Raw genomic sequence first — 25,154 nt, forward strand, 5'->3', positions numbered from 1 at the left:
CTTTCTACTTTTGTGTTGTTGATGAAAGTACCCCCTCATTCAAACGGAACAGACTACAAAGATCTGTGATTAAGACATTTCCTTTTATGTTACCTCTTTCAGATCAATTATATTTTGTTTTTTGGTTTTTCTTTTTTTTAGCATTTTCTGTTACTTTAACAACAAGCTCTGCATCATTCTAGCTTAATCAAGCAACTAAACCAAAGAGATGAGTCTATGTTGTTTTAAGACAAAACAGAAAATGGAGCAAAGAAGCTCATTAAAGTCCTCTGGAGCTGTTCAAGCACAAAGACTGGACTAAATAAAAAGAAAAGACACTCAATATCTGATAAATGAACTGAAAATTATTCATCAAGGCCATTGGTCCGAATCTAAGCTACAAGTAGGGGCTAACTTTACCAAAGAACAGGACATATTGTGAGGCTGGTCTATCAGCTCTATTATTCCTGTTGGATATGCATGCAGTGGGCAGTCTCTCGTCAAATGTTACTTCTCAGAAAAAAATCTCAATTTTCTATCAAATGATTGTTTTTACTTTATGAAGCCTTTACTTTCCATTAAAAAAAACCTAAATGTTTGTCCTGCTGTTTTCCCAGCTTTAGGATTTAGACGTGTGCATACACAGCTACAAAACTCAGTTTGTTTGCGTGAGAATCTTGGTTATCGTCAGCTCATGGATTAAGAATAGCAAATCAATGTCCAGCAGTGTTTAGCTTTCAGGCCATAAGTGCTAGTGTGATAAAGCTGCAGCTAATCGGCTCTAAAGTGCCACATTTAATGAAGTGCATGTTTGTCGTGCACAGACGAGGGTAGAAAGTTGGTAACCGCGTTTCCTCTGTGTAGTTGTCCGTGAACGTGGTTGTGAAGGCGAAGAAAACAGCAGTGTGTTCAGTTGGTCTGCCTGATCCGATGTGATGGTAGTTTAGTTGGCAGTCAGTCGATGCCTATCGATGGTTCTCCTCTGTGGCTCTGTCTAAATGAGAGGCTTTGCTCTTCGCTTTTATAGACACACACATTCACACCCACTGACATGTGTGTGTGTAAGGCATGAGTGCATTCACGTGCATGGAATTGTAGTTTCGGGTGAGCAAAAAATAAAAGCATTTTTGACTCTTAAAGCCCCCCTCCGATGAGAATCCTGTTTTTTGAGATTTTAACATGTCTGTGTGGCATTTTTCTTATGAGAGAGAACAAATGTAATAAGAAAATATTTAGTTTTTGCATTTCTGAGTATTTCTCCTTTTTAAATCTCTCTCAATTAAACTGTCACAGACACGCTCTGTTTGAATTAATGATCCGTCTTTCCATCACAACAGCTCTGCTGCACATGCACTAAACTCCTCCCGGCTCAAAACCATATGGCTTGACATTACCGATACTGATTGACATTTTTATGTAGCAGTGGTGAAGATTTAAGCTAGCAAGACACAAAGCTATCATAATCAGACAGGGAAATACAGGGGCGGGGCTATTCATCTCAGCTCCAAAAGCCACACCCCCTTGGAGGAGATTTTGGAAACAGAGGCTTCAGATCATGAAAAATGGCTTTTTAAGACACTTAGGTTGTGGGATTTTGGTTAAAAACTTCATTATCATAATTAAAACACTACTGGGAAAGTTTTTTAAAATAAAAAAAATAATAATCATAGCGGGGGGCTGCACGGTGGCGCAGTGGTTAGCGCTCTTGCCTCACAGCAAAAAGGCCCCGGTTCGACTCCCGGCTGGGACCTTTCTGTGTGGAGTTTGCATGTTCTCCCCGTGCATGCGTGGGTTTTCACCGGGGACTCCGGCTTCCTCCCACCGTCCAAAAACATGCTTCATAGGTTGATGCTTCATAGGACTCTAAATTGCCCCTAGGTGTGGATGTGTGAGTGCATGTGTGTGATTGAGGCCCTGTGACAGACTGGCGACCTGTCCAGGGTGAACCCCGCCTTCACCCATCAGCAGCCGGGTTAGGCTCCGGCACCCCCGCAACCCCGAAAGGGACAAAGCGGTCAGGAAGATGAATGAATGAATAATCATAGGGGGACTTTAAACAATAAAAATATTGTTTCTGACATGCTCTTGAGGCATTTTGCTTATGATGGAGGACGTATAGAAATAATTTTCTGCATTCCTGTGTAATTCTTTATTCAAATCGGGCAAAAAAAAAGTCAGTTTGAAAAAGCTTTCAGCTGTGACATAGAGACTGAAATGGGCAGAACAAAGTCTCCCTGCTCTGCTCCATTCTGATTCACCCACTTGCAGACAATTAGATCATCTGAGCTGGCATCTGACTCAAAACTGTACACTGTTTTTGTTGAATCACTAATGTTAGGTTGAGCTGTGAAGGGCTGTAAGCTAGAGGGAGAGTGTAAACAAATGAATGATGGGATATCAGCATTGGGTTACTTCCACTCCCAACAGTTCCACCCATAACTCAGAAGCAAATTTCTGATGAATTATTGCTGCTCTGCAGAAACTATGTCCTAGAAAGCAACACAGGCTTTTTTATTTTGCCTAAAAATGGCATAATCATAATTGAGAGTGGGACCTTAACCCTTTCACACCTGAGGCGTCGTCAGTGATGTTTAAAAACAAAATCTTTAACATACTGTAACTTTTCAAGTGTTAACACCAGCTTTTCTCCTTCAGAATCTGCTGGAACTACATAGATCATGTTAACTGTTGAATAGTTGCAGTAAATCAAAGAACGTAAACACTGGAGCTCTGTTGTTAAAGGGTAACTAAAGGGTGTATCTGTCTCTTCAAACTTTCAGTTTTTGAAAGATTTTCCTAATTTTTATTGGATTCAATTGCATAGGCTTCTTTTGCAAAAATCTTTTTTTTTATCTAGATGCTTTTACTTTGAAAATTTACAGATTCAAATATTTCTGTCAACTTTTGAGAGAGGAAAAGACATTTTCTACATTTTTATTTTAAATTTTAATTTACTTTTACATGAACATCTTAAATTACATGAGAATAAATTGCTAAATTGCTCATTTTTCAGTTCTCCTCAATAGAGTCCAGCAACAAAAACGCATTAAGATCAAATGACGTGTTAAAAACACAAAGCCAATCTGTGTTTTTGTTACTTCTCAAAAGCCATTGAGCAGATTTATGAGATGTTTTTTTTTTTTTTGGAATCTTTTATGTGTCAATTTCCTTTTTATGATCAGTCCAACACTTGTCATGTTTTGATCTCCTTTTTCCATTTTTTTAAGTTTTGTCTTTATAAGCCTTTCTCCTGTTTTTTACGCTCCCTCCGTGTCCCCATGTCCCTTCATGGGGGGGATGCAGATGAGACCTGCTTACTCGATTTGAGCCGTGAATCTTGACGCTGTGAAGCGACAGTTCTAACTACCGCTGGCGCGCCTTCTTTCAAAGAGTTAATACTTTATATTTAAAGGACGTGATGTTAGCTGGTTCAGAAGACCGGGGGGGACAGCAGGGTGGGGAGGGTCAACCTGCAAGACGGCGAGACTGTTGGGCTCAGTGTGAGACTCCGACTCAGAGCCCCCACGCTCTTTTGTGTGCGCGCATGCACGTTCTTTCACATTCGTCTGCCTCTGTGTGTGCTTGGTGTGCGACTGCAGCAATCTCACCTTACAGCGTAGAGACCTTAGCAGTTTTTCGTGAGCTTGTTGTGCAGTTTGTGTGTATGTGTGTGTGATCGCGTGATGACACATGTGTCGCGTACGCTTGTTCGGGGCTGTTTGTGCGTGTCTGCGAGTGTCCTGGTGTGTATTGATTGTAGATAGCAGCAGGTCGATGTCTCTGACAGGCTGAATTACAGTAATCAGTCATTATTGACTCCCCATCTCTCTGCTACTCTCTTTGCTCTCCTCTTCTTTCTCTCCTTCTTTTTTTGCTTCCAACTTCTTCATATCCTTTCGATTCCTTTTTTTTCTTCTTTAAACTCTTGATCTCCAAATTTTTCATCTCTTTTTGTGCTTCTACAATGTTTATTTATTTGATGGCCTTTCCTCTTCACGTCTTCATTTTCTGTCTCCCTGCTCTGCCTCTCTTGTCTTTCTAATTCCCTCATGTCAGTGAAGCATTTTCCTCCTATCTCTGTAATCTTGTCTGTTTTTTCTCTTCTTAAGATTTGGTTATTTTTTTTTCCTTCTTTGTTGAGTATTTTTTCTGTCTTATCTTGATCTGCACAAACTCATTGTCTGAAACTGAAAGATGTGAATGCCTAGAACCAAACTAGGTTTTAAAAGTGAACACGAGATCTGAATAAAGACAAATTTGAATTCAATAATTAAAAATGTTTACTTTTCTTTTAGGTCTGGTTTGTTACAGAAGCATATTGTATTTAAAAAAACAAAACTTTTTTTAAACGTGTGTTTTTATTCTTATTTTTTGTGTTTTTCAAGCTATTTATTTTCCATGCTAATTTTTTCACCAATTGGCTGGGCACCAACCTCATCTACACATGAAAACTATAAAATTATCTGCAGTTAAAAGTCACAAAGGGTCCATGTCATTGACATGATCCGTTAATGTGTTCATCACGATATCGCCAGTCGGTTTTGTTCTTCCTTTTTACTTTATTCACAAACATTACAGAGGAAAACATTGGGGAAGTTTTAGTTATATTTACCCGCGTGAACAGGTTATTTTTGTTTGTGATGATGCAAGAAACAATAGGAATTTTCCAATAAAATAGGATCCGCTTCTAAGCTTTGCCTTGATGTTGATGCAAATGAAGCGTCAGCTTTGTTTCACACAGCCTGTTTTGTGATATACATTTTTGTTAAACAATTTTCAAGATATTTTTTAAACTATTATTTTTTTTCTTATACAAAATTTTCATTTTCGTAAAAAAAAAAATTTTATCAAGATATATTTTTGTCTAATTTTTTAAAGTAAGTTTTTCTGTTTTTTGAGCGAGTTTTTCTTTTTTTTTCAGCGTTTAATTGCAGGTTATCATAGTTTTCATGAGCTTATGAGGTTAGTGCCCACCCTGTTTGAAGTTCTTTGCTTTTGTTGTTCTTAAAAAAAATGACACAGAAAAAAATAGCATGAGAATTCAATCATTGTTTTTTTTCTCTTTGTTGAATACAATGCACTTCTATCAGTTTTAGGTTACTCCATAAGTCTAAAAAAACCAAAGGGAAGTTAAAATTTTACTTCAAAATAAGTGTTATCACTTAAGAGGTTTTGCATTAAAATGTATGGTTAAAATGTCTTTACATAAAGGAATCAATAATTAGCTCTTTGTGAGCTGGAGTGTTCTGCACAGGAGCATTAAGGGATCTCGCACAGAAATGACCGAGAAGCGGACAGACAGAGGACAGGTTGGCGAGGCGAAGCATGTCAGTGATAACTGGCATTTCTCTCTTCTTTCTTTTTCCGCCTGCCCTGGTCCCTCCCTCTTTTCTGTGTCTTGGCCCTCAGGGCCGTCCATCTGCCTTTTCTCTCTGTCTCTGATCTTTCATTCACCATGACCAGAGCCATCCAAAAGCAGACAGCACACAGCACACCCGCCCAGAGTGCCAGCCTGCTGGGGCAGCTGTTTGCGAGCACAGCTCTATCTCACATATCAGCTTATTGCAGCAAGAAGAGCCATCCAGAAACGCACACAAACACACACACCCTTCATATAGGTTACAGTTGCACTGCTCTTTGAATAATTCCCACTATGTAACTTTTCTGCATCTTCACAAACAGCAGCTCAGCTATACTCAGCGTAGGGTGTCTTGGATTCATGTATTAAACCAGACGAAGTTAAAAAAGAGGCATGCTGGGTGGTAAATTGGTGTCTCCACAACCTCAACTACAGCAAAAAGGTTTTGAACCTAACTCTGATGAATGCAGTTCATATCGGGCAAATGTCGATTTCAACTTGATATCATAGTGTGTGGCTTTAGGTGCTTCTCTATCTGAGGATGCCTGATTTATGCAGTCAGATGAGGCAATCTAATCATTTCTTACAATCCAATAACACTCTGTTTTTTAATCAAATTGTTAAAATCAAATAACTAATGTACAATAATAAACTAAAATGTATGAATAAAAGACAAAAAAGCTCAAATACATTATGTTGAAATGTTTCTAATCCGTGTTTTATTAATAAATATGGACCTCTGTCTGGTTCCCAAAAGTTCTGATTCAATTTTAGCAGCTTTTGGGGAAGTTAAAGAGACATTTGTGAGTGATTTCAGTGTGTTTGTGTGAAAGAGCAAACTGTGGCCATCCTCCATCTGCTCCTGGGCGATTGGTGCTCCTGGAGAACAATGTTGGAGAAACACTGGACTGCTGCACACAGACACACACACACACACGCTGCCAGAGTGTGTGTGGATCAGATTTCATGTGCACATCATCTGTTCATTTACACTTGTGCTCATAATGATGTTTGTGTATAAATTTCACTCTCAGGATTAGGGCTTGTGTGCATGTGTGGGACATCCCCTCTAGTAGTTGATTGGCAGAGATAGCTGCACTGAGGCTGGGGTCAGCATATGGCTCAGTATGATAGCGGTGCTGTGTTTGTGTGCATCGTGTGTGTCACCACCTTTTTCCTCCCTTTCACACTCTGTTCCCAGTGAAATGATGGCAGCTCTGGGCATGTAGCACTATTATCCCCCCTCATTCACACGTTCACACACACACACACACACACCAAGGGCAGCCAAACGCCCAGCGGCCTGCTTGGCTTCTCTACGCCGACTCCCACAATAGAGCCTATTGTCCCGGTGAGACCACGCTCTGTTGCGTGTGATGAGGATTGTGTGTTCTCACGGCCGTAACAAGGTGAAACCTTAAAAACTGAAGTAATTTACGTATTGCTTACACTGAAATAGCCTCTTGTTATCTTTACACCACTGACGGAGCCTCTTCTTTGACAGGACAAAACCTGATTTCATTTATTCCACTGAATTTGTCCAATTAACCAGAATGTTTGACACGTTGTTGATCTCTGGCATTTGCAGAAATGAAACGTCTTGACATAAAGTTTACAGAAGAGCAGCAAAAGAAAGTGTTGCCGTTTTTAACAAACCAACATCAAATTAGCAGCACACAGTGACAGGTATTTGATCCATCAGCTGGATTTGAGACATAATTGGGGTGAGGTTAAGGGTTTTAGTGGCATAAGAGACTGAGTTCATGTCAGTTTATGAATGCATGCTGGGGGTTAGGGATAATTGTTTCTGTTTTGGTGGATGGAGGAAAACATGGGGTAAGGGGTGAGCACTCGTTTGTTTGACGCTTCTATCAATCATTGAGCAAATTTGTACAAGTAAAAAGATGTAATTGATGTACCCTGAAATTTGAAGAGAATTTCCCTTTATTTTGATAATTAGACTGGTTTTGTTTTTCATTTTTGTCCTTAATTATTAAAGTCACACTCCAACTATTATTTTAATACTTTAAAATCGTTTTCAGTGGTCTTTTAATATAATGATTCCATTTTTAGCCAAAATCAAAAAGTCTGTGTTGTTTTTTTAAGATGTTTTTCCTAAAGCGCAGCAGGAGTTCATTAGAGATTCTCATCTTAATTGTCGGCGGGACTGTTGCCGTGGACGGTAACTCCTCTAATGTCCCATCAGACAAATCCAAATTCTTCCCTTCCCCTTCATTTATTCCTCCAAATGAAGAGTTAGGGAAAAATAGTGTCTCAGAATTTGGACGTCGCTTCCACTAATCACTGGTCAGCTAAGTTAGCGCGTAGCTTCCAACGCTCAAATATACATAACAACAGCGTTTTTATAACTATATAAAGGTCTCTCTAAAACAAAAAGTCATTACTTACATTTGAATGTAAATTTCTGTGCTTCAGAGCGCACCCACGTGAAGAAAAGCACTTCTTCGACACGACACAGCGCGACTGAGGGCTTTTTATCCCTCCGCTTGGAGGGATACACCCCTTCCACTACAAATCACCCTCCAAATGAGGGTTAGGGAGAAGGGAAGAATTCTAATTCGACCTCTCTCCCGCTAGCTTATAGACCCTCTCAACACAAGCTAACATTAGCCTAGCAAAAAAAATGGTGAGAAATATCCGAGCTTTGCGCCATTTAATTTTGAGCAAGATGGCAAACGAGTAAAATAAAGACGTTACTGGATCTATTTGTCTACAATGGATGCTTCAGAATTGTAGTAGAGAAGGGAGACTTTGCCCTGCCCAAGCTAGTTGTTGCATCACAAACCCAAGCTTTTTCAAACTGATGGTTATTATCTGCAACTGATGCATCACGATCTGAAGAAAGAAAATATTCGGAAACACAGTTTTATTCTTACATTTTTTCATGCATGTCCTCTATTGTTAGAAAAATGCTACAAGAACATGTTAAAACACATACAAAAAAACGCAATTTTCATCGGAGTGGGTCTTTAAAATGATAGTGGGATCTAAAGGGATGACGTAGCTGAATGTTTTAAGAGTTGGATAATTAGTGGTTATAGTGTCCCAAATATTCTCCACAGTTGCCTTAAACTATTGTAAATTTAATTACACTTTACAATTTACAACAAGTTTTTAGGTGTTTTATACATTTACTATAAGTCAGAAGCTTTAAGCCCTTGAAGCCTGTTGACACAAATATGCATCAAACCTCTTCAGCTCCATCTGATGTAACATCTACGTCAAAGCAAAAATATATTTATATTTTTTCACAGCTGGAATTATATTCAGGCATTAAGGGGTTAAAGAGAAATTATACAGATTAGTGTTGAGCTCTTTAAATTAATTTTTAATTGGGAAAAACACAAAAGGCTGTATTTTAAATTTTGTTTTTATGGTTTGATTTTTTTTTTTTTTTGGTCATGTTTGAAAGACCAGCTGTGTGTGTGCGCACCTACACACCTGTCTCGGAGAGCTGTGCAGACACATGAGCTTCAGCCATCAATGACTCCATCACACCTTGTTGGAGCAGGACCCCCTCTGGCTGGTAAACAAGCTAATCTGCGCTGCGTATGCGCGTGTGTTCAGGTGCGCAGATGCACACCGCGCCAAGGTGTGTGAATGTAAGTATTTTCATGTGACCAGATGTTTAGGATTCAGGAGGGGATCTGAAAAATAACAGAGAGCAAGAAGTGCAGCCGTCAGGTTTGGTGTCATTAGCTCTAATAGCCGTTTTGAATTTGGCATAAAAAAACATGAGAGGGGGACAGAGAAAAGAGGTGAGATTATTTATGAAAATCTAATCAATGTGAGAAAGGTAATTAATTTATAGTCATCGTTGTTCATTAGGTGTAAAGTCTAACACATCGCCATACAAGGAAGCGCTGTAGGGGGAGTGTGTGTTTGATCGTGGTTGTAGTTTTTAATTACTCTTTTCTAATTTATGACTTTAATGATGTGTTTTTATGTTTGATTGATGCAGTGTTGCACCTGAGTTTATCAGGAGTAATAAAATATTTACAAAAGGTCTCAATTTTCTTTTTAATTTAAAAGAATTGAACAGGCGGACACATCTGTGTTTTAGATTTTGGTGTTGCTGCAGATTCTTAGAAAACGGTGACCTGGAGCCACTATACTGACGTCCTATTTTTTTCTCTGCCACTCTGGAGCAACAGATAGACACACAAAATAAAATAGTGAAATAAACATGACAAACAGTGATAAAATGCTCAAAAAGAGGTAAAATTTTACTAAAATGTTATTATGTCTTCTCATTTGAAAGTTGTTCAAGTCCTCAGCTTCTGTGTGTTTTGGCAAGGCTTTGAACTCCACTTTGCCCCAGTGAGTAAAATGGGTTCTCTGTTTGAATTAGAGAATCATGTTTTACAAAAGCTGCCATTAAGACTAAAGCAAAAACTATAAAATTTATTCATCTTTTTGCTGCACTAACACCAAACTTGTTGAGGAAAATCAATGCCTTCTCTTTAAGTATGTAGCAATCAGCCACAACATTGGGAATTATTTATAGAATTAACTTTCTTTCCCTGTTGAGAAATAAATATAAAATGCAATAGATAACTTTTTCTGCTTTTAAGGACCCACTCCAATGAAAAATGTGGTTTTAAGATGCTATTCTTCTAATGATGGAGGACAAATATATAGAAAGTTTACCTTAAAATTGATTTTTAACACTTTATTTTTGTTGTTTTTTTGCTTTAGATGGCTTTTTTTGTTGTTGCAAAAAGCAGACTACTTAATACGTGATGCAACATTTTCCATGTTACTGTGACAATACGCCAACAAACCAGCTGAACTGACCTCTTACAGTTTGTTTTTGGCCAGACGATGAAGCAAAACTGTTTTAAAGAGGCTTGTGCAGTGATGTGGAACATTTGGGCTAATGTGACCGGAACTTCTTTTTTAGGTGTGCATTATCACTATGAATTATCACTTTTTAATCCACTCCCAGCAGCAACTTTTAGAATAGATCAAAAAATGATCGAAGTGGGACTTCAAAAATCAAATTTCATTGATCCTGAACTAATCAAGGTAATTTTAAAGACTGCTTTTTAGGTTTTTATTTTCTCTGTATGTTGCAAAATCTGCATCTCCTCTACCAAATAATATACCTGTCACATCCACATGGATTTAATACCTTTAGGAAAAGAAGTTAATACTGAATTAATGATATAATTGTTTAAAAAAAAATAATAATTGTGACTCTTCTCTGTGTAGTTTGATCTTCACGTTTAAAACCTTTGATTTTAGCGTCTGTACAGTACAGATGAGGTCTGACATTGCTTTTTAGTCACTTCTTATTTCCATATTGTCAGGATTCATATCTGTGTGCAAATGAATACAAGTGTTAGTGGAGGAGGAATAATGTGGAGCAGCCTGCAGATAAGCAAAGGATCCTTCAGCTTAATAAGAAAATGATTATTATGGTGACAGTCACCAACACCCATGCTGTGTGTGTGTGTGTGTGTGTGCGTGCCTTTTGCTGTGTATGCGCCCTTTAAACAAAGCTTGTAATTGCAGTGGCAGCTTTAGGGCTCCCCGATGGTGACAGCGAGAGTCTAAGAGTGTGCGATTATTCGCACGCTTATGTCAGAGGTTGAAATACTGGGGTGACAAGGGGCCAATTAATGTATCACATCTGTTTTTTTTTTCTCTTCAGCTCCTGCCTCTGCGTCAGGTAAAAGAGCAGATGAATAGGGGGAAATGCAATTGTGTGTGTGTGTGTGTGTCACTGTTTGTCAATGAATGTAGTGCATTAGACCGACCTATCTGTGTCCTCATCTTTGGCGTACGTGGACACATACACACACTTCTAATGAAATCACACAACCTTCATATCATTGCTATCACAGAAAGATATAAACCCATTAGCTTGTTCCTTTGGGCACAGATACACACACATGCGCGCACAGGTTTATCATTACACGCTGTAAAGCTTTTCCAATTGTATTATCCCTCTGATGTCCTCTGTTGTGTGTTCCAATGCCTGGGGTGGAGAGGACAGATAGTGAGTGTGTGTCTGTGTGGAGATGCTAAGTAAGATTGCTGGCTCTGAAGGTGAGGTGTCTGCTGGAAAAGCTTAGAAATAACAACTTCTCTTTTTAAAATACGTTCAAAAAGATGCAAAGGTGACTAACTTACTTATTTTGATGTTTTAGGAAAAGAATTGGAATCTAAAAGAGCAAAAACAAAATTATTTTGAAAGATATGAATTTTATTCCACTAACATAAAGAGGAAGAAGTTAGAATTTTCTGTTTTGTTGATTTCTTCACTACGAAACACCCTTTTTTAAAAACGTTTTGTCTTAAGCCTTTTTTTAAATACACAAAGAACCAATTTTTCATTTTATTTTATTATTGTTATGCTGCTCAGGATATTTATTAATGGTCTGAATTTGACAGTTGGTTTTAGTGCAAAGAAAAGCCAAACTTTCTCAGTCAAGGCTTTTAAATTATAAATAGATATCCTGAAATGTATTAATAGTAAAAAAAAAAAAAAAGTAAAATAAACACCTGATTGATTGTACTCATATTTAGCTGGCAATGCTGTTGTGTTATACTCAATTATGCCAAAGTTAAATCATATATCAAAACTTGAATGCCTGTTCATCTTTACTTTGAGTACAACATAGATGTTAAACCTTTTGAGTTATTTTACACATTTTCTGTGATTTTTTATATAGATATATGTAGTTTACAGTCAGTTCTCTGTGCTTTCTACATTAGCTCAGAACTGTTTACCTTTTAATTTGTAGAGGTTTTAAGAATTTATTCTATTAGTCAGTCGTAATGAGTTGAATGAGTTTGGTTGTCTTGCTAAAACACAAGAAAAAACAACTGTTTTTAATAAAAGTCTCACTTTTTTATTGATTTCCACAATTTTCTTTTTTACTTTTTATGTAAAAACTAAATGCTATAAATTTCAGAGATTTAAAAACATCAAATTTGCTTATTTTTAAAAGTATAAAGCCATGTATAGTTAACAACATATATTGTTTTATTCCTTGATATAAATAGACTGAAGGTAAAAACTATAATTTTGTCACTTTTAGCAAAGAAATAGATTTGTTTAGGTCATGACTGCAAAATTAAATAATCAAAGAAAAAAATTCCTTTCTAAAAATGAATACTGCAAAATTGAAAACAGTCTAATTTTGATTTATGTATGAAGATTTTTAGATTTGCATTTGCAAAAAGATATTTTTTGTATTGGATGCTCTTGTGAGGTCCAATTTTAAAATGTTCTCATCTTTTAACACTTATATTGTGTTGGGGTCAAAATTGACCAATTTTCACTCTTGAAAACAGGTTGGTGTAATATAAGATTTAATAAGTAAAGCAGAAGGTATTTTAACCTTTTTAATAGAATAATTTTATGAATTGTTATAACAAAATGAATTACAGCACTGAAGGAAATAAAGTGAATTTATTCAAAGATTTGTACAAAACTTTTAACTTAAGTTCATTGCTGATGATTCAAATTATGAAAAGTTTATAATTTTCAATATAATTACTACAATTAAGCAAGTATATTTTAATTAGAACAATGTAGTTAGTAGATTTTAAACTTTATTAGGTCAATAACATTTAGATGTAGATGGTCATAAAACATGATCTTATCCTAGTTTTGGTCTTTTTTTCACCTGTGCCCTCTTTAGCTTCTCTGTGACTTCTTCCAGTTGATCATAAGAATCAGGTCGACCACAATCCAGTGGGGGTGCAGGAGTGTGATTGCGTGTGTATGTTTAAAAGTGTGTGTATGTGGGAGGCGGTGGTGGATTTTTTGCTGCAGGACCACTTTACTCTTCCCTCTCTTTTCATCAACCAAAAAGAAAATGAGTTTCTGACTGGACACAAAAGAGCTTCTTTATTCAACCCCCCCTCCTCCTCGGCCCCCTGTTTCTGCTGTGCTCCCTCTTTCTCCTTTTTTCCCTATTTGTCTTCCCTTATAATTTTCCTTTTTCTCTGCTTCTTTCTATGAAAGAGATATTTTTCAACTAATGACTTAATAAGAGGAGTCATCTGAAATTCAATTATGGAGGATTTTCTAGTGGCGACGACCGTTTGGATGGAGGGAGGGGGGATGCGAATGTCTACTTTCTTTGACCTCTCACTAGTTTGCGACTGATAACTTGATTTGGATAGTATGTTTTGTGGAAAAGTCATCTGAAAAATAGAAATAATCCACCGTCAAAGTGAAGAGTACACAGAACTAAATCTTTCTGTTAAGCTTGTTCATAGTTTTCCTAAAAGACAAAAAATGTGACATAATATTTGTGTTTCAAAATTCATATTCATATATTATTTCATCTAAATAAATTATTTATATGTCTTTGTTAAAAAAAAAAGTTTAATCTCGGAAGTATATGAAATCCTTCAGAAAGTGAACTTCTGAAACTATGTTCAAGAACGAGCTAATTCACACCTTGTGTTCACACTAGACAAGCAGGGAGGGGCTTTGTCAATCACCTACAGCTGATAAAGGCTTTGTGTGAAATGTTCAAGTGGTCCAAATCTCGCCAATCTTGCTCCAGTCTTTTTCTGTCAGAGCTCTATTCCAATATAAGAAAGACTTGGTGTGATATTACAACCAGACATAAACCACAATTATTAAATTTCTCCTTCATAAACAATTTTCAAACGGTTGGACACCATTTATATGTCACTTAAAATCTGACTTCCACCTGGTTTAACTTTCAACACGCGTTCAGGGGATGACATTTTGTACGAAGAGCCCAAAAATGGTCTTAAAAATGTGTATAGCTACGCGTGAATGTGAGAATTTTGAACCCGGAAACTCGAAACATACATTTGCATGTGTTTACATAGACTTTTTATTAGAAGAGGCCACTTGAAAAGGTGTTACTGAAATAGTATAACGTTTTATAACCTCTTTCTTATTTAGAAATCTTGTTGATTTTCAAGACTAAAGTAAACAGAATCCTCAACAACTTCAACTTGTTTCTACTGAAGCCTGAAAAGTTGTGCTCAGAAAGTCAAACTGATCAAGATATTTTATGCCAGCCACTAACATTCCTCAAAAGTTTCTACAATAAATACAGCTCATTTCTAAAGCAATCTAAACAAGTTTAAATTGAGCTCAATGCAGCACTTTGTTCACAGAATTATCAACAACTTAACATTATTGTAAGGTGGCCATGGTGCAGAGGTAGAGTAGTTGACCCCTGATCAGGAGATCGCAGTTTTGTTTCTCGCCTTCCTGTCCTTGGGAAAGACGCTGAACCCCATATTGCTTCTGGTGGTTGGTTTCAGGTTGTCGGCAGCGAAACTGCCATCAGTGTGTGAATGACGGGGATGTGATTGTAAAGCACTTTGAGCCTCCAAGGAAGGTAGTAAAGCGCTCTAGAAGTTTACACCATTTAATATTTGCTATCAATATGAACAAATCTCAGCTTTTTTATTTTCTTAATTGGTATAGTATTTGAATTTAATGCTGGTTTCATGTTAGAGGAATTGTGCCACTTTCCAAAATTTTTTATATTTTACTTTTTTTTCGCTCAAGTAAGTAGTATGGGTTCATGGGTAATATAGTTTTAAAAATGAACCAAAAGTCAAACATTTGCCTTCGTTTGAGCCCTCTGATGCTGGAGTGATCTTTGCATTCTGTTGATCTGGCCGCTGCTGTTCAGAAAATGAAGTGACCAGGCATGTCAGGATTGACTGCGAGGTGGTTACTGAGTGATCATAAGTGACACCAGCACCGTTTTAATAGCCCCCACTGGGAGTCGTCATGACAACAGGCCCACATTGATGCTTCCGCTTCTGCCCTCCACACAACTCCGGGTTTTTTTATTTTTATTTTAAATGACAAAAAAGGAGCATACTTTCAAGCAGTAATAGTTGTTCACCAAAAAAGAGGAGAAAAAACACCTCGGCTGCTCGCGCTCTGTCTGCCTTCTGTGTCGCCTCCGCCGCTGATGACAGTGATATCACAGCCAAAATGGGTTTTGCATGTCGGCCCCTGCTGATGTTGCCTCTGCGCTGTTGGAGTTTGTGACACGGTGACACAAGTCCACAGGTAGAAACCCTCACTGAGAGGAACAAAGGAGAACGGAGGCAGAGAGGAAGGGAGTGGAGAAAGGTAAAGGGATGTTCTTGTCATTTATCTCAGCAGTGGCTCCGTGTTTCTGTATGTTTTTCCCCTTGTTCTCTCTCCGTGTATCCCTGCTTCTGCAGACCTCTTTCTTCCCTGCCTTTATGCCTGGTCGCCTCACAAACTATGAAACTGCAGCCTTATCAAAAGATGTCTTCTTCTTTGTCCCGCCCCTCCCTGCTGCTCCATACAGCCGTGCGTTATTAAAACTTGATGAAAATGATTAGGTGTGGTTTGCTTGCTCCTAAGTGAATTATTTCCACACACCTCCCTCATTCACACAACACACTTGACTCACCGAAGGGGGAAGTAAGTGCCACGCAGGGGGGAAGAGGAAAGCAAGAAAGGCACGAATGGTGAGATCACATGGAGTCGGAGTGAGAGGTGGTGGCTCGGTGTGCTCTTCTCTGAAGGGTGTGCACATGTGGACTCAAAGTGCTTTGTGTTTTTGAGCTTAAATGCTCCCCTTCACCTCTCACCTCCTCTGCAATCCTCAGCAGGGGTTTTCACCCCTCTTCCTCCTCGCTCTCACCATCTCCCATTGTCTTTTTGCAAGTTTTCTTCCCTCATCAGCCTCTCGCCGACTTTGCACCTCTAACCCAACATTACTCCCCACCTCGTTTCCTCACTTTCTCAGTACGAGAAACAATAAGCTCCTGTGAAATCAAGGATGCTCTATCCGTCTGTCAGAAGTTTACTAGAGTTCCTCCCGTCTTCTCGTTTCTCCTGGATTCTGCCAGTGTTCTTTAAAGGAGCCATATTGTTGTTATTATCATTGCGTCTAACTGAATCAGTTACCATTAGACCTGAATCTTTCTCCTTCTGAGGCCCATAGACCAGCTCTCTAACTCAATAGAAAACCCATGGGCGCTATTACAGATGGCCGAGCCACTCTGTGACACAGCCCCACATACACACAGATTTCATTCTGAAGATTCATTGGCCTAATCCCATCACACACGCAAAGACATTAACTGCACTTACGTACACACAGACGGACGGCTTTATCAAACACAGACACACAAACGCTCCGCTCTCAATGAAAATCCCTCATTATTAGAGCTCGCTGAGAAAATGTAATGCTGTTTGGGGATGATGGGGATGATGGGGCTGACGTGTGCGTGCTGGGCTGTCTGCGTGCGTGTCCTGGAGGCTAGAACGGCTGCATATGTCTGTCATTATGGTTGAATGTATGAGAGGGTAAACGTCATTGTATCTGTTAGCTGATCGTTGATAGATGCACGGGTGAAGTCCTGGTTTCTTTTCACTCCGCTGAACCCTGGAGCCTCTAACTCCACAATTTTTAGAATTCAAACTAACATTTTTGGTTGTTTTTCTAATTATTTCCATATTTCTGTAGCTTTCAGGTCTAAAGAGGTAACGAAAGAGTCTTTCCCAAAATTCCACATTTTTAACCATTCCTTTTTCTGTGCATTTTTATTTTTAGAGTAGAATAGAAATACTTTTTTCTTCCAATGCTGGAAAATGTAGCTGTTGCAGCAGAATACACATGTACTCAGCATACTAAACGCGAACTTCTAATGGCCAAAAGAAACAGAATAATCATTATTTACATAGAAGAATGAGTACAAAAATGAAATGTGCAATTTGTAATGGTATAGAGAATAATTACAAAGCAGTATGCAATTTTAAAGACGAAATACTAACAACGACATCCAGTTTTTTGTTTTTAAATTAGTCTTTTGTCTTAAACTTGAGTTTTTAATTTTTTAAGCGACTGTTTCAGTATTTGCTCATTTTCAGGCAATAGAAGAAGTTTTAAAATGCACTGTTGTACCTCTTGACCTCTTTTTTTTAAGGTATCTGGCTTTTGGTATATCCCACAAAGTTTTTCTTCAAGGAACAATAGGCCTAGGTTTTCTACAGCATGTTAATGACATGTCCTCTAGTAAATAGTGATTGATTTTCTTTGATATTCTTGATAAGTGATAATGGTTTGCAGAGTTGTACTTTCCCATATTTTACGTGAATTCCCTCCCCAAGACATTCCCTTTGCAGATAAACCTTCTTACTTCTTTTAGTCACTATCGACTGCCTCTCCTTTAGTCTTTGACCTTGACCTTTCACCCCAGTTACGAGGAGCGAGCCCGCTACCTGGAAACCATAGTGCAGCACCACCAGGAGCAAACTACATTTGAGGATTACGCTGCTCGGGTGTATAGCCCGGCTCCCTGCTCCCACTTACCCTCTGACCCAGGTAAGACCTGACGTTTGCACTTGAGGGCTACCTCACCGCGCCCCAGGGCACCTTAGGCACAAAAAAAGTCATCTCCAGTGCTGCTGGACACACATTTTTGCCAATTTACAGTCTGATTCAAAGCTTTCCAGGAGCTGATGAGCTCTGCCTTCTGTCTAAAACTGAGTTCAGCTTGATACTTTGTGTCCAGAGCATCTCGGAGGAGTTAACTGACATCTGATCAGACAGAGAGATGTCAGACGAGCTTAAGGGAGCTCCAAGTCTGACCATCAAACGCAGCCTGTTGACTCTGTGCATCGATACTGATCACTTCTGTCTCCAACATGGAGGGCTATGTCAAGTGTGAAATTAAGGTTGTTCTTTTGTGAGATTAAATCTAATGAATGAAAAGCTCGTTTTGATGCTCTTGATGAGTCATATGACCTTGAAGACCCACTCTAATGAAAATTGGTGTTTTTATCATGTTCTTGTGGCATTTTTCTGATGATGGAGGACATATGTAAAGAAAATTAAGGTAAAAAATATATTTCTTTATACAAGTCATTAGGAATCAGGAAAAGACAACAAAAAAATAAGCCTTTTGAAAAAGAGCTTATTTTTGACATAGAAAATAAGCTAGCCTGGCAACGAGCTCCCTCCTCCAAGCTCTCCGCAAAGGGGAGAGGAAGAGGGGACGGAGTTGCACCACACCAAGAGTCTTGGCCACAACTAAGAGGCAAATTTCTGATGAACTACTGGTGCTTTGGAGAAACGGTGCCCCAGAGAACAACACAAATCTTTAGATTTTAGCTAAAAACGGCACAATCATAACTAAAAGATCACTGGGAATGCTGTTACAATAGATTGGAGTGGGTCTTTAAAGAAACGTAGTAGTGTGTTGACAATGTCGATGTTTAGAAAGCTTTTGCAATGATTTTTTGTTTATTTTTGTGTCTCTTCCTAAATTATTATTTTTTATGTTTTTGTTTGATCTGTTTTCTTTTCAAATCTACAATAAATGTGATGATCTAACCCTGATTGTTCCAAGAATTAGCCTGTACCTGTCAGCAGGAAGTACCAGGAAAGCTTGATGGACGCAAAGGCTTTTAGAGGTTTCAGTCCTGCAGCTCTGAGCGCCCGTCGTTCCACTCACCTTTACCATAAACGACAAATACATATTTTTTTGGTACAGTTTGTAAAGCGTCATTGACATGATGGAAGAGGTGTGTGCTTGTGTGAATTTGGTTTTCTTCACCAGCTGCTCCTTGTTTCACCAACTTACCTGTCAGGTATTTTCATGGTTCTCTAATATTGATCGAGCTGCTTTGAAGCTGCATAACACCTGGCATAACCTGAACCCGAATCTCTCGTGTTCTCTTTACATGTTCGAGATCATTTGGGCTTTAAATCCTTTAGTGTTGGTTTGTCGGCTGCGAGGCATCGGTGCTAACCAACGTGCTCTTGTGGCCTCGGTATTTGGATAAACTGGACCCAACGTATCCACTTTATCCAAACTTCAGAAGTCCGTGGCCACTTTAATGATCTTTAGGATCCCCGTCTCCCCATTTTTGTGTGTTAGCTGATTGACTCCCATAACAACACAATGATGATTCTTCTCTCTTCCTGTTTTTTTTTCACTGTTAACCCTTTGTTTTTAATTTACTTTTTTTTTCTTTATATCTTTTTTTTTGTTCCCCCCCTTCCTTTAGATCGTTTTGTCTCACTGTATGCCTGTGGCTGAAAGGTAAGCCTGGTCACATGATCGGCACGCTCCATTCCGATTGGGTCTTCCTTCTGACATTTCAGCCTAACATCTGCTCTCCACTGATTCCTCCATGTTGTGCTTATATCCGTTTTTTTCCTGGGTGTTTTCTCCTCTAACAGGTCCGCATGTGTTCATAGGGACCTTCTGAAAGGGGGTGTCACTTTCAGCTCCTCACTGAGGTCCGACCAGCATGACCTGCATTGATTTGTCACTTGAAAGTCATTTTAAAGCTTAAATTATTGTAATTTCCTCTTTAAAAAGTTATTAGGATTATATTCTTGAAATTGTTTACTGTTTTAGTTTGTTTTATTTCAACATTAAATTACTGCTTTTAAGGATGGATTTCCTTCCATAGTACAATACTACGGAGCCCCTGAAGGGACATCAAAGTAAAAAAAAAATTGAAGTAAAAAAAAAATTCTCTAAAAATTGAATTAAACAAAAAAAAAGTTTTTTTCCCCAGAAACTGAAGTAAAAAATATTAACATTGAAGGATTTTTTTTCCTGGTTACTAGCTGATAAACACCAGACAAAAGTTACTGTCTGGTGCACACCAGTTATTAAAAATTCTAAAAATTGAAGTTAGAAAAATAAATCAGAAATTGAAGTTGAAAAGATTTTATTTCTAAAAGTTGAAATTAAACATTTTTCCTGGTTAATAACTGGTGCACACCACACAGTGAAAAAAATTCTAAAAATTGAAGCTAGAAAAAATGTTTTTCCAAAAATTTAAGTAAAAAACTTTTTTTTTCCAAAAGTTGAAGTAATTTTTCCCTGGTTACCAATTGATGCATACCTGACAGTAACCAGAGTGCACCAGTTAGTAACCAGAATTTTTTTTAACAAATTCAAATTTTAGAAAAAACTTTTTCTCAAACTTACTTTTTTTTCAACTTTTATATAGGGGCTTTGTACAATACAATTTATTAAACAATAATTTATTGATTTTAGGATTTTTTTGGCAAGAAAGTTAAGCATCTAGTCCTGTAAACTTTGATTTTGTTTTTTAAAGTGTTTATTCTTCACAGAAACAAACACAAAGCAACAATATGCATAAAAACTTTTAACAAAATTTGAGCATTTTTTTAAATATTTTGTATTTGTGCATCCTGCATTTTGTCTACCTGACATGGACTAAATGATTCCGTTGGGATCAATAGTGAATGACTCCTTTAATTCCCAGTAGGCATTTTGCTCGATGCTCACCAAACCATGGGACTGGATACCCAGCTCTGTCTGTATTCTCAGACTCATGCCAGACTGCCCTGGGGCAGGCTGAAGGTGACACGCATCCTTCTGGATCACTGAGAGGTTTCTGCTCTCCTTTCTGTTCTCCTTCTCAGTAACGTTGGTGTTTGTAAACCTGAAACATAACTCTGACCTTGTGAAACCTCTAACCTCACTGTGACGCTCCTCTGTTCTGGGGTTTGTTCTGATGTAGCACCGCTTACACACACAAACACACACAGAGGCAAACGTAGGGCCGGTAAGCATATGAAGTGTAGTTGTGAACATGAACACAGGCTGTTACCTTTAAACTGATGTCTTTTTATTTTCTTTATTTTTTAAGTGTACTTTTTGACACTGTTGTGCGATGGAGACCAAGTTCTTCTGTCCCGTGCTTCCTAACTGTTGTCATGTATTCTGTTTAATGTCGTTTCCTGAACTGTCTTCTCATCATGTCTGATGACTCTATTTTTGTTTTGACTTTTTATCTGTTTTTTCCATTTCCTTTGTTTGTTTTTTCCCTTCTTTTGTTTTGTGTCCTCTCTTCCAAACTTCCCTGACTTGTCCACTTATTTATTTTTGTACATTTCCTCCCCTCTCCTCGTTATCTTTGACTTCTTATCCCTTTATGTGTTTTTCCTTCCTCGTCATCAGAGGACCACGGTGTTATTTATCTGATGGTCCCTAAACCACTAGAAAGCGTTAACCTGCTCAGGGTGAAGGGAAAGGGGCTGAAGCAGAAAGTTCTTCATGCTAGCTGTGAATGGTATGCAAATAAGTAGAGTTTAGTTTTCAAATAGCTCAGTTTTTCCTGAACAGTAGATGTATTTTTATTAATGGAAATAAATGCAAATTCTTCTTAACCAGACTGTGTATGAGAGCTGGACCGAGTGAGTGTTACGTCACCCACAGAAAATGCTTTAGTCAACTCAGTTGCCATATTTTTGAGATATTTTTCATCATGTTGGAATCAGAAATTGAGGCATTTGATTGGTCAGTTTTTAACTTAAATAACTTACACTGTAGGAAAAATATGAAAATGAATTAGGATTATCAAGAGCATGTAAAAAAAAAATTAGCAGAGCAAGAATTGGTATTCTGAAGAATAGAATGACTATGGCAGGTACTTCCTGTTTGGAACACCAGGGTGGGAGGAGTCACTCAGTCCAGATCTCTTATATAGTCAATAAATTGGACAAAATATATAAATATATTTAGAAAACACAACATTTAAGGCAACGTGGCTGCCTCAAATTGGAATTTTGCCTAAAACTTCAAAAGTTAGAGGTTGTATTTAATGCCTAAAGGGTAACCAAACAGAGAAGTTGGAGGCTGACTCCACCCACAGGCGTAATTTTAAAATCCAGTCAGAGGGGTGGGGCTGGGGAACAGGACTGTTATGCCTGGTTCACACTGGACGCGGAAGCGGCATGGAGCGGAGTCCGGGCGGCGTCTGCTCTCTCCTGCAATTCACACCAGACGCACATTTTTCCACGACGGTTGACAGGCGCTTCTGCTAGACTTTTTGTTTTTTGTTTTTGCCATCATGGGTAAATTAATTACCTTAAAATATTACCCCGTGTTTCTGCTAAGCATAACTGCTCTGTGCCTCTCTTTTGTTGTTTTTGGCACGAAAAAAACCCAGCCCCACGCCCCGCTCCGGAGTCGGCCCTCTACGTTGATCTGTGTGTGTATGTCTGTTTTATTTCGTCTGTGTTTGTGTTATGGTTTTATGTTTATTTTCATCTATACAGTCTATTTAGATACAAAAACATCATCGCATTTGTCAATCGTGGTGTTTTATCGTGAAAAATTTTCTCCTATATCTTGATGTAACTTCCTGCCAGAATTGACGCGGATCGCTCGCGGCTTGCACACAAAATAGACCAGATGCAGAAACGATCCGCTGCACGGCGCCAGCCTTCCGCGGAGGACCGCAGCGTTCCGCGTCTGCTGTGAACCACACTATGGGTTAACAAGGTTGCTGAAAGAAAACGGCCTCTGTTCTGCATCCAGTGTGAACCTGGCGTTATGACGTGGGACTTACATGATTTGACCAATCACGAAATCCAAATTTAATACCTCAATTCAACCTTTAGGGGGCAGCAAACAGACAGATTTTGAATATATTTTCAAGAATTAAATAAGTTTATTTTAAATTGTCAAAATTTTGGCAATGACCAGACAGACAGCACTTTTAAAGCACCGTTTATAAACAGGTCAACAGCCAAAAAAGTTGATTTAGGGTTTGGTTATCCTTTAAGCATTTATTGCAGACAGTTATCGTTTTTAAAGTTTATCAACTTTTTTTTATATTGCAGCTTTTATATAGTAAATATTTTCATTATTATCATATTACCAAAATTGAGTTATGAAAGTCTTTTTATTACGTCTCTGTTACTAACAAATGACAGAACTGCAAATATGAGCTAAAATATTTTATTTAAAACCATTTTGTTTGTAAGAAATACGTAATAATTTTGCTATTTTTAATTAATAAAAAAAACTGGTATGTTTTTCCCAAACACGTCTGGTGGTTTAAGCTGACCGAGATACTTGCACAGAGGTCCTGTGTTATCTGTGTTTGTAGCGTTCAGTTTGTGTGTTCGAGTCCCTCCATCTGCCCGTGTGACCACAGCCCGTCTCTGCAGAGCATCATGGGATGAGATGTCAATTTCTTGTTGTTCCTTCACCCTTATTCTGTTTACCACCCACCCCTCCCCTTTTCCCTCCTCCTCCTCCTCCTCCCCCTCCATGACATTCCACCCCTGACGCCTCCTCCTCTTCCTCCACCTTCTCCCCTCCTCAGGCTCCTGCCTAGAGATTCTTCGGGGAGAAAGTCCGGCTCTTGGGGAGGCCGGGAGCGACTCGGCGTCCCCCATGTCTCCTCGGACTAGCAAAAGCCGCATGTCGATGAAGCTGCGACGGTCGTCTGGATCTGCCAACAAGACCTGAGTTTCCTCCGTATTTATCAATAGATTAAAAAAAAATAGATTTTGTAAAGCAAAAAAAAAGGTAATTGGCTGCATCATTAGAACCATCTAAAGTGTTAATGAGCTTCGTTCATCTCCTACTGTTACACTCTCAGATACACAAGTTACTGTATTTTCTGTGTAGAGCTGCAGCTTGGCTTAAAGAACAGCAGCAGCAGAGGCCGCATGCTGTAATGCCTCCATAGGAAAGCTGGACTCACTGAAGCAGTGCAGTATTAGTTGCATTAACCGTGTGCCATGTGAGGATCTGCGTAAAACCCAGACGTTTGCCACACTGTCAACACGAGAAAACTGCAAAACAAACGTGTGTGTGTGTGTGTGTTTGTGTTGTGAGTGTCTCCTGTATATTTGTACTGAAGCTGGCATCAGTGCGTGTGTGCAGCAACATGCATGTAAAGTATTGCGTGAAGAAAGGAAGGTAAACGTTTATTAGGTCGGTGCTCGCACAGATGCAGGTCACGAGTTTTCTTTCATAACTCCACGGATTTGTAGATATTCAACCAGAAAAACAAAAAAACTTTAGAGTTGAATTTTGAGGTGCCTGACTGAAAGGAAGCTGTTGTTAGAAACAGTGTTAACGTGAGGACGAAGTTGTTGTTTGTCTTTCACAAAACCAGAAAAAGACACTACAACCGACGGAAAGATCACGGAGGAAGCACTTGTTACAGGTTTTCATGTTTATGTTTTGCTTTTTTATGTTATATATTGCTGTAAACTATATACAAGCACTGATGCTCATTCAATTCATTTTGGTTCTGTTATTTTTTTATTTTTATTTTTTTTACTGTAAATTGTGTTTTCACTCAGAACAAAAATGCTGTATTTTTCTGTTTTCTGAGAGAATCCACATATTGAGTATATATATATATATATATGAAAACATTGGCACATACTCATAAGTAAATATATGCATATCTATGAAAGTATGTACAGTGTGAGGAAAGGAGGTCGCTCTGCCTGCAGAAATATGAGCGAAAAATGCCAAATTTGCTGTAAGAGAAAAGAAACATCGACACTACAAGATTTGTTTGTTTTTGTGGTTCATCATTAGTTCACACATTCCGCTCTAAATGTTTAAGTTCACTTGTTGCTGAAGCGTTGCTGTCCTCACGCCACTTTTGATTTTCTCCTCAGAATGAATTCAGACACTGAAAACCAACATTTGTTTGGATTTTGTAAAGTTTAGGGTGAAAGTTTGACCTCATTGTGTCAGTATTTAACTCATTTTTATCTGGGATATATTGTTTTTTTGTCTGAAAACAGCAGGAAATCTTGGACTTTCTGTTTTACCTTCTGTTACTTTTTGACGTCACCCAGAAGTAAAAATATTTGCTTCTTTATATCTTTTTTTTCACGTGGGAATTTTCTGCATTTTAATGCACAAACGTTGTATGTTTTTGTTCTTTTCACAGCCAGACTGATTCAGGATAGAGGACGTTTGCACACTTCAAATCTGTTTTTGAGTGTTTTTGTTACTTTGACTCATTTACCAGCAAGAACAA

At 38.3% G+C, this 25,154-nt stretch overlaps 1 protein-coding gene across 1 annotated transcript in view; it reads left to right on the forward strand.

The window, feature by feature from the left end:
- The window catches only part of ralgapa1 (Ral GTPase activating protein catalytic subunit alpha 1), a 69,371-nt gene extending 45,678 nt beyond the window's left edge, over nucleotides 1-23,693 (forward strand). Inside the window, exons 45-46 of the mRNA XM_024273364.2 lie at nucleotides 17,564-17,688; nucleotides 23,469-23,693. Of these exons, the coding sequence (XP_024129132.1) occupies nucleotides 17,564-17,688; nucleotides 23,469-23,614 (271 nt within the window). The 3' untranslated portion in view covers nucleotides 23,615-23,693. The remainder of the gene's footprint in view (nucleotides 1-17,563; nucleotides 17,689-23,468) is intronic.
- The last annotated feature ends 1,461 nt before the right edge of the window (nucleotides 23,694-25,154 follow it).

The sequence above is a fragment of the Oryzias melastigma genome, linkage group LG22, assembly GCF_002922805.2.
Source record: "Oryzias melastigma strain HK-1 linkage group LG22, ASM292280v2, whole genome shotgun sequence".
NCBI classification, from domain to species: domain Eukaryota; kingdom Metazoa; phylum Chordata; class Actinopteri; order Beloniformes; family Adrianichthyidae; genus Oryzias; species Oryzias melastigma.